Below are 13,272 nucleotides of genomic sequence, written 5' to 3'. Positions count from 1 at the left end.
ACCGCATTAGCACACACTGCACTGTGGGCTAACAACCTGTGAATGACTCTTTGTGTGTGTGTGTGTGTGTGTGTGTGTGTGTGTGTGTGTGTGTGTGTGTGTGTGTGTGTGTGTGTGTGTGTGTGTGTGTGTGTGTGTGTGTGTGTGTGTGTCCTTGCCCCCTCCAGCCAGTGACAGCAGGGTGGTGTCCTGTGCGGCGGTATGGCGGATGCCCTCTGATTGGGACACAGGAAGCCATGAGTCACCTGACGACTCCGCCCACAACCCCCAGACCCTGGAGCTGCTCTGTCACCTTGACGACAGCGCACACAGCAACGCTGCCTGGTAGGTGTTGCTGGGGAACAGTTGAACCCACGGTTGCGGCTATTCTTTTGAACCACTGTAGTGTGCAATTAAATGTCTGCCTCCTGTGTGTATTTATAGGATGAATATGTTTAAAGTGTTTGTGGGCTTGAACCACTGATACTAATTTGACCGTTAAAATATTAAGACTGACCCTTTCCTCTATTTTTCTGATCATTTACTTCTCTGAATGTTGACTTCTTCAGCATTTAGCAGCAAAACTGCAAAGAAATCCTTGGAGAGGAATTTGTCCAGTAAAAGAACGTCCTCAAAAGGTGCTTCTCGTTGTTGCTGAAAGACTCAAATTTTTATTCCAAATGTCTGACAAAGTCGCAGACAGACTGCTACAGAAATAGACCATTTATGTCAAGGGAAGGCTTTTTTTGTCTAAAACGAAACAGATATTAAATAACTCTAAAGTTGATGTTTCACCCGTGAAAAATGTGGTCCGTTTTTGGGGGCGTCTTCATGAGGTGGAAAAGGTTTTAAGTCTCCGTCCTGCGTGAAGATTTTTATTGTGTACATTTAAGTTAAGAATCTGCAGTTTCTCAGCTCTTTCGGTTACCATCGGATTCCACCATGCTGCCAGTTAGCTCAGCACACACAAGTTTTAAGAGTCATCTGTTGACTTTAACTGAGGGGTCTATTTAATGATGTCACCCATCTATCTCTGGTACAAAGTTTTGACCCCATCGTCGGCGGGAATCACGTTGAAAATGCTGAATTCAATCCAGTTTTATTTTAGTCTGGATGAAATAAAGAGGCAGGCCTTTAGCAGGTGCCCTCCTGTCAGCCATGCCCTTATATGGGCAAGGTTTAAAGTCTTCATTGTACAACCTGCAGTGCCTGACATACCACCTGTAGGTGTCCAGAGACAGGGAGGTGTGCGTTAGTTGGTCTCTTTTTTTGATGCATTAATTCTGGGAGTTGTTGCTCAGCAATGGAGTTGTCTCTCAGTTGGAAGGTTGGAGGATAAATCTCAGCTACTGCAGCCAAAGTGCTGTTGAGCAAGACACTAAAAACAAAATTGCTCCCATTGGGCCTCATTTACTAATAAATGCATAGAAATGTTCTTACTCCGCGCACAGTTCCACGTTTATGCAAAATCACCTTCGGATTCATGACACCGACATTCATGCACCGGCCAATCTTCTTCCAACCACCACGCATATGTTAGTGAATCAGAATCATTCTAAATTGACGTACCCACAACCTGCAATTAGTATAGGACCATACCCCAATTCACTCTTAAAGGACATCTGTTGGGTGCATCAGGAGGTGCCACAGACATCAACATCTGCAGTACGAGTGTCAGCCACATAGCCCACTCCCCCGTCCCTTCACAGGGAGTCTTTACGAGGTGATCAGTGATCAGTGGGCGCCCCTGGTGGGTGCTGGGCAGGAGATTGCAGGAATCCAAAACATAAATGACACATATTAAAACAGTAGCTGGATATTTTTTGCAAACCAATCAATAAGTGTGAGTGATCAGTGAAGCTGTGTGCACGTCATGTGTTCAGAAGATGTATAAAGTCATAAGAAGGAGCAGTTATTTCATGTCTTTAATCAATTTGTGTTTTGAAACGTGCTTTATAACATTTTGAATTGTGAAACTAAGTATTTAATTTAAGGTTCAATATGAAATGTTAAATTAGGGTGAATAAAAGTCAGTTTCATGGTTTTTAATACATTTAGTCACTTTACAGTTTTAGATTTTGAATTCTGTTTCAGGCTTTTTTCTTTTTCTGAAAGTAGTCTAAACATAGCATGCATTTAGTTAAAAGTGTACGTGTTTACATCTTCTTAGAGATTTGGTCGTCATCATTTGTGTGTACACATGGACTGAGGAGGTTCTAAATTTGTATGCAGAGTAAGAACAAATTCAAAAACTATCGATGAATCACAACTTTGTGTGTCAAATGTTCATACACATGATTTAGGCACAAATTTGTGCATGTGCACTGTTTGTGAATGAGGCCTCATGTTTTTGAGAGGTGTGAGTATGTGTGTGAGATTACTGGTGGCTTCTTACTGAAGCAGTCTCTGACACCAGTACGTGTTTTTAATGTGGATGGGTGAATGAGTCCAGAAAGGTGCTTTAAACATGAAGTATAAATTCATCAAGCCTTTACCATGATTGAGGAGCTTTTTCTTGTGTTAAACATGAACGTTGTCCTCAAAATGAACATGTTTTAGCGTGACAATGAGTGAAGGCATTTAAAACAGGATTTCTGTTATTTTTGAATCTTTTTGCTTCTGATGAAAGGTTAATTTGGTCTGACGAGAGAGTTAGACAGCTCCTAAAACTAGACCAGTATAATTTCTGTTTTACAGTTCTACAGTTCAACAGTTTCATTTAGCAGACCCTTTTGTCCAAAGTGTCAGAAGGAAAAACCTTGGTTAGTGCGACAAGGTGCTACAAGTTATTTGGCTGCAGATGCTGCCATTAAGTGCAAGAACTTTTTTTTGTTTTTTACCCACTTTGACTTGGTTTGAGAACAAACATCCCACAGTTTTCCATGTGATGTTGTTGTGACATGTGGATCAGCTGATTTATAAAGGTTTGGCTGTTCTACCTGAAGCCTGCAGGAAAACTACGCCCCCTGTTGTCCGATAGTTTTAGGACAGCATCCCAGGTGTGTGACAGGATGTAGGCCCCCTCATCCCAGCTTAACGTCCTCAACTCCACAGCTTCCCTGATCCAACACTGTATCTGCTGCGCGATGAGTGGATGACCTCAGCCTTTTCTTAGTCCGTGATGTGATTTTCCCTTTTGGTCAGGATGGCTCATTTTACATTTTCTTAGTCCACTTTTTTTCTTTATGGTCACCCTGCTGCTTCAGGAAGGTTCACCAAATCTGTATAAATCAGCTGACAGATGAGTTACAGCAACACCATATGGGAGGGCTGGGCTGATCTCTATAGAGCAGGGGTCGCCAGCGTGGTGCCCCTGGGTGCCCGTAAGAACCACTTAAGGTGCCCAAGAGGCATGTTCCAAAACACAGCACTAGTCACAGTGGAGCTTGCTACCATCAGTGTTCTGTAAATCATTAATTATAATTGTGAAATAACTAACATTGACCTGAGAGCAGTCTCTTCTCATTGTATTACAGCTTCTACTATGATTGTTATTAAAAAAGTGATCTGTGCATTTTTTGGTCAGAAAGTTTTTTATCAGACAGGTCGCCCTTTGTGCCAATCACTTCCTGTGAGGTAGCCCTTGGTCTCAAAAAGGTTGGTGACCCCTGGTATAGAGAGAGGAAAGCTGTAAGTGTGGTGTGTGTGAATGTGTGTGTATGTGAGGAGGGAGGATACTCCAGTAAAAACAGGTTCAGCTAATTTCAAGTTGTTTGTGAATAAATGTGGACACAAGTTGGAGAGTCCAGCTGATTTCTTGACTAACTTCAAAAAAGTGTTAATAGATCAATGACATAGCATAATGTAAACAGGAAGAATCAACGTATGTCACTCCTTTTACAAATACAGAGTCATCCAACTCTGTTCAGGCCGTGCTGTAAGTAAAGTTGTAAAAGGGTGTGAATGAATCCTTTAATCCAGGAACAGGATACACAGACTGTGATGTTGAGTTTAAACATCACATAATACAAAATGTTTTCGCCTTATTTCATTCAGGAGTCCTCTGAAACGCCTTGGCAGAGACTCCAGTGTTTGATATCCCCACCTAAAACACAGAAACAAACAACTTACAGGCAGTTTTATCATAAGATCAGAAATCCCCAAACTAAATGAGAGCTGTTTAGAAACACTGAGGAGGGAAAACACACGAGAGGACAGATGGACATGTTGTCCTACTGAAAATGAGACTACCCACTCTCTCCACACCACTACGAGCTGGAAAAAAGCTCTACTCGTATCTCCCACTCTGCCTGTTTCTCTCTCCATGAGGGTGTTTTTATTTTCTCTCTGGCTCAGACTATTGACTGGTTCACATCTCAGATCGCAGTCTCGGCACTGTTCCCCTTTGTCTTACAGTCAGAGCCCCCGTGCACAATGCCTCGCCATAATTCACCGCTGATGAGAACAAAAATCAATGGTCATTCCCCTTTTTAGTCCGCTGTTCATCGGCTGGCACATGATTGCAATCATTTTTGGAGGCGCCAATCAGTTAGCGTGATGCATACTGTAGCAGGTGTCTGCGAGGGAGAGATAAAGATGGAGAGGAGGAGTGAGGAGGAGAAGGAGAGAAACTCACAAAGAAGAACGCAAGAGAGGAGAGGAGAGATTGCATTTGTGCGGCTCTGTGCGTGTTTGATGCTTGTGTGAGTGGAAGAGGAGGGTCTTGTGTATGCGGGGGTGCAGCCTTGTGTGTGTGTGAGTGTGTGTTTTTGCTTGTCAGAGGGCAGGTCAAGCAAGGCTGCTGGGGAAAGATTGATGGCCCAGGGCTCCTCCATCTTAACACCCTTAGAGCTGTAACCCTCACAAGGGCACCACACTGTGTACTTGTGTGTATGTGTGTGTGTGTGTGTGTGTGTGTGTGTGTGTGTGTGTGTTTAGAGAGAGTGTGTGTGTGTGCATGTTAGGTGGGAGTGTGTGTTCAGTGCTGTGAAGCCTGTAGCCTATGCTGTGCACTATTGGCTCTCCTAGATGGATGGCTTTGGTCTGCTGCCCACCTCCTCCATCTCTCTATGACACACACACACACACACACACACACACACACATATACACACACACCCACACACACACACACAGATAATACTGGCAGCCTGCACCGGCCTGAGTATGTGTGAATGTTTGTGAGCAGACGAAGAGTAAAGTGATCGAGTATTCTTGCGAAGCTTTTGTCTAACCTGTGCGTGTGTGTGTGTCTGTGTCCACCTGCCCCTGTTAGTCTTTGATGTGTGTGTGTCCACTCTAGCATGTCTTCCCGTGTGTGTTTCCTGCACCCTCCATGTGTGTGTTATCCCGTGGCTGGTGTCCCTCCACTCCCACCAACAATAACACTTTCTCCCTCCTCCAAATCCCCTCATTGTTTGGGTGGGCAAACATTTGAGCCTCTGCCCCATTGTGAAGCGTGCTCTGAATAGAAATATCAGCAAAACACACCAAAAAAAAGGAAATTGGGCTAAAAAGGGGAGGGGAAATCTGTCTTAGGGTCTCATGTGTTTGTTTTTATCCTTTTCATTCTCTGGATTGGTTTCAGTTGGGCTGATTGGATCAATTTCTATGGAGCCATTTCAACCAATCAGAGCCTTACATGGGAGTGATGAAAGCAATACGACTGATTTTCTTAAGTGTGGAAGGACAGCAGGGTGCAAAAGGTGTTTTTGTGTCTGATTTTGGTGTTTTTGCACACATGAATGCAGTGGTGTATTATTCTGAAGCCATTTTAAGTGAAAGACTCAAAGGAGTCCTGCAGTGATCGTCTGGTCCATATTCTTCTTGTCTGTTTGACTGGTCATGAAAAAGTGTGTGTGTGTGTGTGCGCGCGTGTGTGTGAAATGATTTCTTGCTGAGCACTAACAGTGATTTTCACTGTCAGGGTCCCTGAGTCCTGATCAATTGTACCCCAGCAGAGGGGTCGCACACAAACACACCAGGCTGATGGTTTGTTTGTGTGATGGAGGCTTCAGTCGATCACAGGGCCTGTGGTGTCCAGCCTTTTCAACCACATCTCACATTATCGATGTAGGCTTTTCACTGAAGGCTTGGTGAGCTGGTTCTGATAAAACAGGAATTTTGGTAAAGTTCAGGATAGTCACAGGTGGGTCTCATTTAAATTTGCCAGAATACAAAAGTAAAATGCTTCAGATTTGGGAACATCTTCCATTTGAGTTCAGTCTAAAATTCTCAAATTCCCAGATCCATCTTTTATCCATCCATCCATTATCTTTAATGCTTTTTCCTTTTGGGGTCGTGGGGGACTGGAGTCTATGCTTGCTGTCTTTAGGCCCAAGGGGGGTACACCTGGTCAGGTTTCCATCTATCACAATCGATCACAGTGCTAGCAGGCAGACACAGAGAACTATTTACGCCTACAATTGCATCTACAGGCTCTCTACAGAGAGACCAATCAACCTGAATAACACGTTTTTGAATTGTGGGAAGAAGCTCAACAGAACATACATGGGGAGAACATTGAAACTCAAAGGTAGACTGGGGTGGGAGAAAAAAAACAAAAATGGATATATCAGGATTTTTTGTTTGATGATATTGAAATTGGGATTCTTTATTTAAAAAAAAGAAAAAAAAAGAAAAAAGAAAAAAAAAGAAAAAACCTAGCTATATATATATATATATACATACATATACATATATATATATATATATATATATATATATATATATATATATATATATATATATATATATATATATATATATATATATATATATATATATATATAGTCAAATTAAAATTCAGTCTTTGTTTATAAATTGGATTGGAAAAAAGTTACCACTTTTCTCCAGCAGAGGGCAGAGGGTTAGATGTTTCTCCCTGACTCATGTGATGTGCATTTTATGGGAAAAACAGCTCCTTATATAGTCTGTAGATATCATCATCATCTTTTAACTTTTTATATGGTCTGGTGTTAAAAAAGCAAAATAAAAACCACAAAAATCCTAAATATTCAAGAATTGCAGTTCAAATTGAGTTGGCCCTTCAACAATTGTAATAGAATCAAATCGTGAGAAAAGCATATTGTCCCAGCCCTAACAGATAGGCTGGGGAATTGAACCTGCAACCTTCTTTCTGTGAGTGTTGATCACTGGGCCATGCAGCCTTTTGATCAGGAGTTTGTTGAGTTGCTTATGGGTTTTATATCAAAGATGATGCTAAACTTGACCAGTTGATAACAAAGATTTGTTTGAGCCTGCTTTCCTCAACAAGATGAAGACTTAACCTGCTTGTTGTGCATGATGGGCAGTGCCTACATGTACCAAGATGCAGAGGTTGAGCAGGTGAGGTCTCAACTTTGCCCTTTGCCTGTACACTCACATTAACAAGGCTGCATATCTCAAGACTTGTACTCCAGACTTCCACCATACCTGTGTCTAATTCATCTCTGTTTGCTTGGAGCTTAGCTCCTGTGCATCAACACCTGATTCCCTCTGAATTAATGAACCATTCCTCATCCATGCTGTCTTTATCAGCCTTGGAAAACCTCTGACCTGCTGGCTTTAGGCCAGGCTCTACCCACCATTATGTTTGTTGTTGTAGTGAAGTAAAGTTTCATTTAGTTTTAACATGGGCTGTTTTCCTCTGAAAATCACCCAGATGGGGTGTAGATGGCTTAGCGGTCCCACTCATTGAGGTTTGCTCCTGAGTGGGTGGCATGGGTTTGAATCCAGCCTGTGCCCTAGTAACACATGTCATTCCTCATTCTCACCTGTTTCCTGCTCTGTCCACTGCCCTATCCTCTCTAGTTAGAGGTATATAAAGCCCAAAAAGTAATAAAAAAAAAATCATTTGGATGTTTAAATGTCTTTAAAGATTGGCTTTTTGAATGTGTGTGCCTGTGGTTCTGCAGCCAGCCTCAAACGGACACTCGTGAACTGCAGCTTTTAGCACTTCAGCATCAGCTTCATTTCTAGCGCCTGGAGATTGCTGCTTGCGTGCTCTGGATCTGAAATGCAGTCAGTCGCCTTAACTCCACAACATTTTACATTGTGGCAGGTTGGAAAAAGTCTGGATGAACATATTTGGCTGTTTAGGTTAACACATGTATCCCACCTGGACAGAGTGCAGCTCATGTGTGAAAGAGGCCTGTGACAGGATTGCCTGGAGCGTCCTCTCAGAGAGCCCCCCAAGCAACCTGGTTGTTGACATGACCTCACACAATTGCATCAGACCTCCACAAGGAGCGCCTCTGTTCTCCATCTCTTTGATACTGCTCAGTACATCAGGGACCCCATGCTTTTAGCTTTGCATCACCAAGTGCAGCCTGCACCGAGCCTTTGAGAGCCAACACGATCACTAAGTGAATATTTGACCTCCTAACTACCTTGGTCGTTTTTCTTTCTCCATACTGCATCTGCTATCGTAGTTGCTCTGGATAGCTTCTTCTACTTGCTAATCAACTCGCAAAGTCACTTGCGCACTGGGGGGTGCTGTGATTGGCCAGTGTGAGACATCTGATTGGCTACAGAATTTCCCTGATGAAAAAATGCATTTGTTGATTTGTACACGCATTTACAAACATTTTACACATTTGTGGATTAACTTACACCTTTGTGGATCATTTCACGCATTTGTGGATGCATTTACCCCCCCACACACACACACGCACACGCACACGCACACGCACACGCACACAAATTTTGCATTTGTAAGTTTTGAGACTGATCTGACTCCATAAAAGTAACCTAGCTACAACGTCTTCCTTCTGGAAAACTAATTTTCAAACCTCTCACACTCTGAAACATACTGCCTGTGGCTCTGTGTATCCAAGCTTAAATCTTATCCAGAAGGAGAAAAGACACACACACACATCAGCACACACACACACTTTGTTTGTGTTGGCTATTGTATTTGTATAGGAGCTGCTCGGATTGGACTCATATGGATGCAAAGCACAGTAAAGCAGGGGAGCAATCTGATGAGCCAGAGACACGGAGAGGGACAAAGAAAGAGAGGAGCGCATCTGTGTCCCAGACTTAGATATATGGGGCTATAAAACCTCCATAGCTCTCCCTGACAGTATTTACATACCACTCCAGGATCCAGAGTGCCAGCTTGTTGCTGAGCTCAAGGTCAAATGCACATAACTTATATCCTTTAATAGGAGAGGAAGGAAATGTGAGATTCTGCACGCCCTCCGCTCTCTGCTCAATGAATTAATTTATACTTTAGGGGAGCATACTCTGTGTAAATCCCAGAGTGGTGAGTATATTTTAATTGGTCCTGTGCTGTGCTGATTTATATGTCAGGGTGTGTGTCTCTCTGTAAGAAGAGTGGTGTGTGTCCATCCATTGTGTCTGTGAGCTGGCAAGCCTGTGTCTTTGAGTGTGTGTTACATCTAATGAACATACCTACACTGGTAAGACTTTACAATAAGGGTTCCTTAATTAACGTTAGTTAATGCATTGTTAAGCAATAATCTGTTAGATTTGTTTAAATGTTTCTTTAGCCTGTTGAATAGATCTGAGTTTTGTGTCTTCAGGTGCTGCTGGCCTTAAATCTGGTTAATAGCTGCTTTTGTATCACATGCTTTGCAGATGATGACTCAGTACTTATACTTAACAAATGCTTAATTAATGCTAAATAGTAATGGTGTAACCTAAGGAAGACATGTGTTACACTTTACAATAAGGGCCTAAAAAGCATTCAGTAATGGTTAAGTAATGCCTATAAGGCAGTCCTATACATTTTTTAAGGTATATGTTGGGTAACTGATGATAAATTATAACTAAATACATAATGTTACTTTTATCAATGCTTAATAATAAATTAATTAACTTTGACCAGTAGACATTAATTAACTCATTGTTAATGCATAACTAATATGTTAGTTAGTGTTAAGGTAACACATTATTTTACTCATTAAACTTAGAATTTATGCTTAAAGGTCCCATATTATGCAAAAATCACTTTATTAAGTCTTTTAGTGAAATTTGTGGGTCTTTGGCTTTCCTCCCAGCCCACTAAATGTGATATTTAATGACAAAACCTGTACTTAGTAGTGTTTGTGAATGTAAAATCCTGACCTAAAACAAGCTGTTTGGATTTTGGGGATTTGCCGACATCAGCGAATTCCTTTTTTGACCAATCAGGAGCAAGTCTGACCTGATTGGTCCACCGGAGCAGATACCCCGAACCTCTCCCCCGCCCTATTGGCTTTTTGGACCAAAACATGTTACTACCATTTTATGAAGACATCAATGATCCATATTAAACTGCAGAAAAGGAGCGGAATATGGGACCTTTAATAATGCATTAACTAACGTTAACTAAGGTACCCTTATTGTAAAGTATTACCATGCTGGTAGCATTGATTAAGCATTAGTTAAGCATTAGTTAAGTATCAGTTAGTACTTAAGCCATCATCTGTAAAGCATGGGTTACAAAAGCATTCATTAATGAGATTTAAGACCAGCAGTACCCTAAAACACAGAATTCATATATGTATTTAACAGGATAAAGAAACAGACACAATGCAAAGTCAAACTGAATGTATGATTTGTTGTACTTTTTACATAAAAAGGTAACATCCTCTGTACAAAATCATGTTTTAAAAAAAAACTCTTGATGTAAACTGACAGTTACTCTACAATCAATTTTTTTTTTAAAGTCCCTCACAGCTAGTGGCAAAATCCAAATGCAAAGCTAAATATCAATCATTTAAAAATGCACAGTAACATTTACTAAAACAAACAAAAAACAAAATAAATAAATAAATAAATCATAACACTGGCTGCATGTGATCCTTAATTGTATTAACTGTGTTTACCTGTGTAACTACATGGAAATTGCTGACTTGTACATCTTTAAAATGTTTATAAATCTAAAAAAAAAAGAAAAAAATGTTGGTGCCTTCATTTAGTAGGATGAAATAAATTTGTGCTTTTTAATCCTGAATGTATTGAAACAAAAATATTCCTTTTTTAAACTTAACAACAAATCCTTCAAAAGAGGAATGTGACACAGAGACTTCACTTTAAATTCATATTTTAGGAGTAAAGTAAACAATTACTGTTTGTCAAACCAAAATCATCTCAAACAAAACCCCAAAAGAATTTTTTTTTTGCAGGCCTGAAATGTTGTTTAAGAGCGTAGGGGCCAAAACAAATGGCCACTTCACTTAAATACAAGCTGGGTGAGTGAAGTCTGTCATGATGCAGGTGGCCCCTCTTTTTATTATTATTTTAGTGAGACAACAACAAATGTTATCTTGCACGGATTGCAACAGCAGGGCTCTGTAGTAGAAGAGTCCAGCATTCGGAGCATCACGAAATGAAAATAGAACAGAACTGCAGAACAGCTGAGATCCTTGACTCCTGGTCTCCTGGTTTACTGTTTTAATCATGTTTCTGGTGTCATATCTAAGATTAGCTCACATTTTTCATTTATTTTTGTGCTCTATTTTTGATTAAGTGTGGTATTTAAAAGGTTTGCAAAGCTTTAAGAAGCACTTTTTCCACAGGGTCCTAACATTTGGGGGAGTTAAGGTAGTTCTTGCTTTTTTGAACATCAGTACTTTTGGTGGCAACCAAGATCATGCATTTACAGGAATGTCTAAAAAAGCATTTAACATTGACATTACTTTGATGTTTACAGTTTGCTTCCCAAAGGCAGGACAATCAGTCAACAGCCAGCTGCAGAAGACATTTTATTTTAAGACTGAGTTTGTATTTTACAGCATTAAATGCTTTTTCCTTCTTTATTACTACAGTAATTGCTGAACTATTACAAGTCTGAGAAGAAATGACTGCAAACCAACAATGCCAATGAGCTGGAGGTCATTTAACCATGTCCTCTCCGATAACCAGAGAGCAGACAAATAAAAGAGCTAGTCTGAAAGGATAAGTTAAGATATTTTATTAAATCTGTATTCTGCAGTCAGAATAAATGAGCATTCAGATTCTCTTTCAACTAGAGGTAAAACCTGTCAGTATTTGTGAGACACTATGGGGCTCTGTTTAGTGACAACACCTCAAAGTTCATCTCTGCATGTTGCAGCACGAACATCCCAAACTCACAAAAGGAGTAAAAGCTGCTCCTCACAGAACCTTTGAATTAACATTTCTGAAACACCTCTTCCCTCTCCTCTGTCCCCCTCAGCCTCCCTAATAGGGTTATGCAAATTAAAAATGTGAATTTAAACCCAAAGCAAACTGTAATTTTGTCTTCCCTCTCCTCCTCTGTCATTTCTTTTATCTCCTCTGAACACTCACCTTCTTCAGCACCCTCTTTCTGAAACGCTGGCATTGTTAGAGCTGCTTCATGTTGACAGATGAGTGAAAGAAAATGAGGTTGTCTGATTGATGAACTCTTTAAATAAATGGCATCTTTTTGTAAACCTCTAACAATAGCAGCTTTAATGCTTTGACACGATGAGGAACCTAAACCTTCAGCCAGACCACGTCGGTGCCTCTTTGACATTTTACATCCTTTAACCCAAATTAGAGGCAGATATTTTCTGAGCTGAAACGTCACACCAGATCAGACCTTAACAAGCATATAGCAGCTTTCTCAGACCAAGGTTATGTTTAGCTTATTGCCGGGTCTCTGGCTGCTCTGACATATTGCTTTTAAAGTCGACAGGACTCAGACTTAAAAGCTTTCTCACTTGGGCTGTGTCCTCTTTCTTATTCCATGAAGTTGTGTCTGCGCCTACATTTAGCTGCTCAGCCCATCCAAACTAAGGAGAACAAACAACAGAAGCATAAAAGCATGTTGATCCTAACAACACTGAGGGAGCTATAAAGCAACAGTTTGGGCTCCAGAGTGTCAGGTGTGGATCGGTCCCCATGGCTTGTGCACAGAACATGTTTTAAGTAGAGCACAGTGGAGGATCACATCTCCAAGAAGCATGCAGCGAGGAATCAATACTCCTCAGAAAGTAGTATGCAGGGAGGAATCAAAGCTAAGTATGCAGTAAAAGCTACCACTTCTTTAACACCACTGAGGCAGCTCTGCATCCCAGTGCTGTGTTTGAACGCTGGATTGACAGAATTGGGCTGCTGGCTCTTCAATAAGAACCTCGTGCTTGCTGTGCGCGGCTCACTTGTGAGCTGTTTCAGTATTTTGGGTGATTAACAATAGCCAAATCCTGATTTATGTAAGTTAAACCTGCTCAGGGCTGACTCTCCCTCCAAAAATGTACCCTCTCTGAATTTTTTTTTCCAACAAAACAGTGCAAAAAAACACATCGTGACTTAAGCCTATGAGGCACACCAACCTTCATCCTTCTAGCCAACTCTGTTTGCAAACTGCAGAGTTTGAAAATGGTTGTAAATTGTTGGTTT

The 13,272-nt window shown here is 41.0% G+C and overlaps 1 protein-coding gene across 1 annotated transcript in view; it reads left to right on the top strand.

Moving 5' to 3' along the window:
• The window catches only part of eipr1 (EARP complex and GARP complex interacting protein 1), a 75,803-nt gene that overhangs the window by 13,067 nt on the left and 49,464 nt on the right, over positions 1 to 13,272 (top strand). The window contains exon 4 of the mRNA XM_074691317.1: positions 168 to 324. Within this exon, the coding sequence (XP_074547418.1) occupies positions 168 to 324 (157 nt within the window). The remainder of the gene's footprint in view (positions 1 to 167; positions 325 to 13,272) is intronic.

Source organism: Halichoeres trimaculatus, unplaced genomic scaffold (genome assembly GCF_033239565.1).
Source record: "Halichoeres trimaculatus isolate MK-OKI-2021-1 unplaced genomic scaffold, fHalTri1.1 fHalTri1_scaffold_17, whole genome shotgun sequence".
NCBI classification, from domain to species: Eukaryota; Metazoa; Chordata; class Actinopteri; order Labriformes; family Labridae; genus Halichoeres; species Halichoeres trimaculatus.
This window is presented reverse-complemented; position numbering and strand designations above follow the sequence as displayed.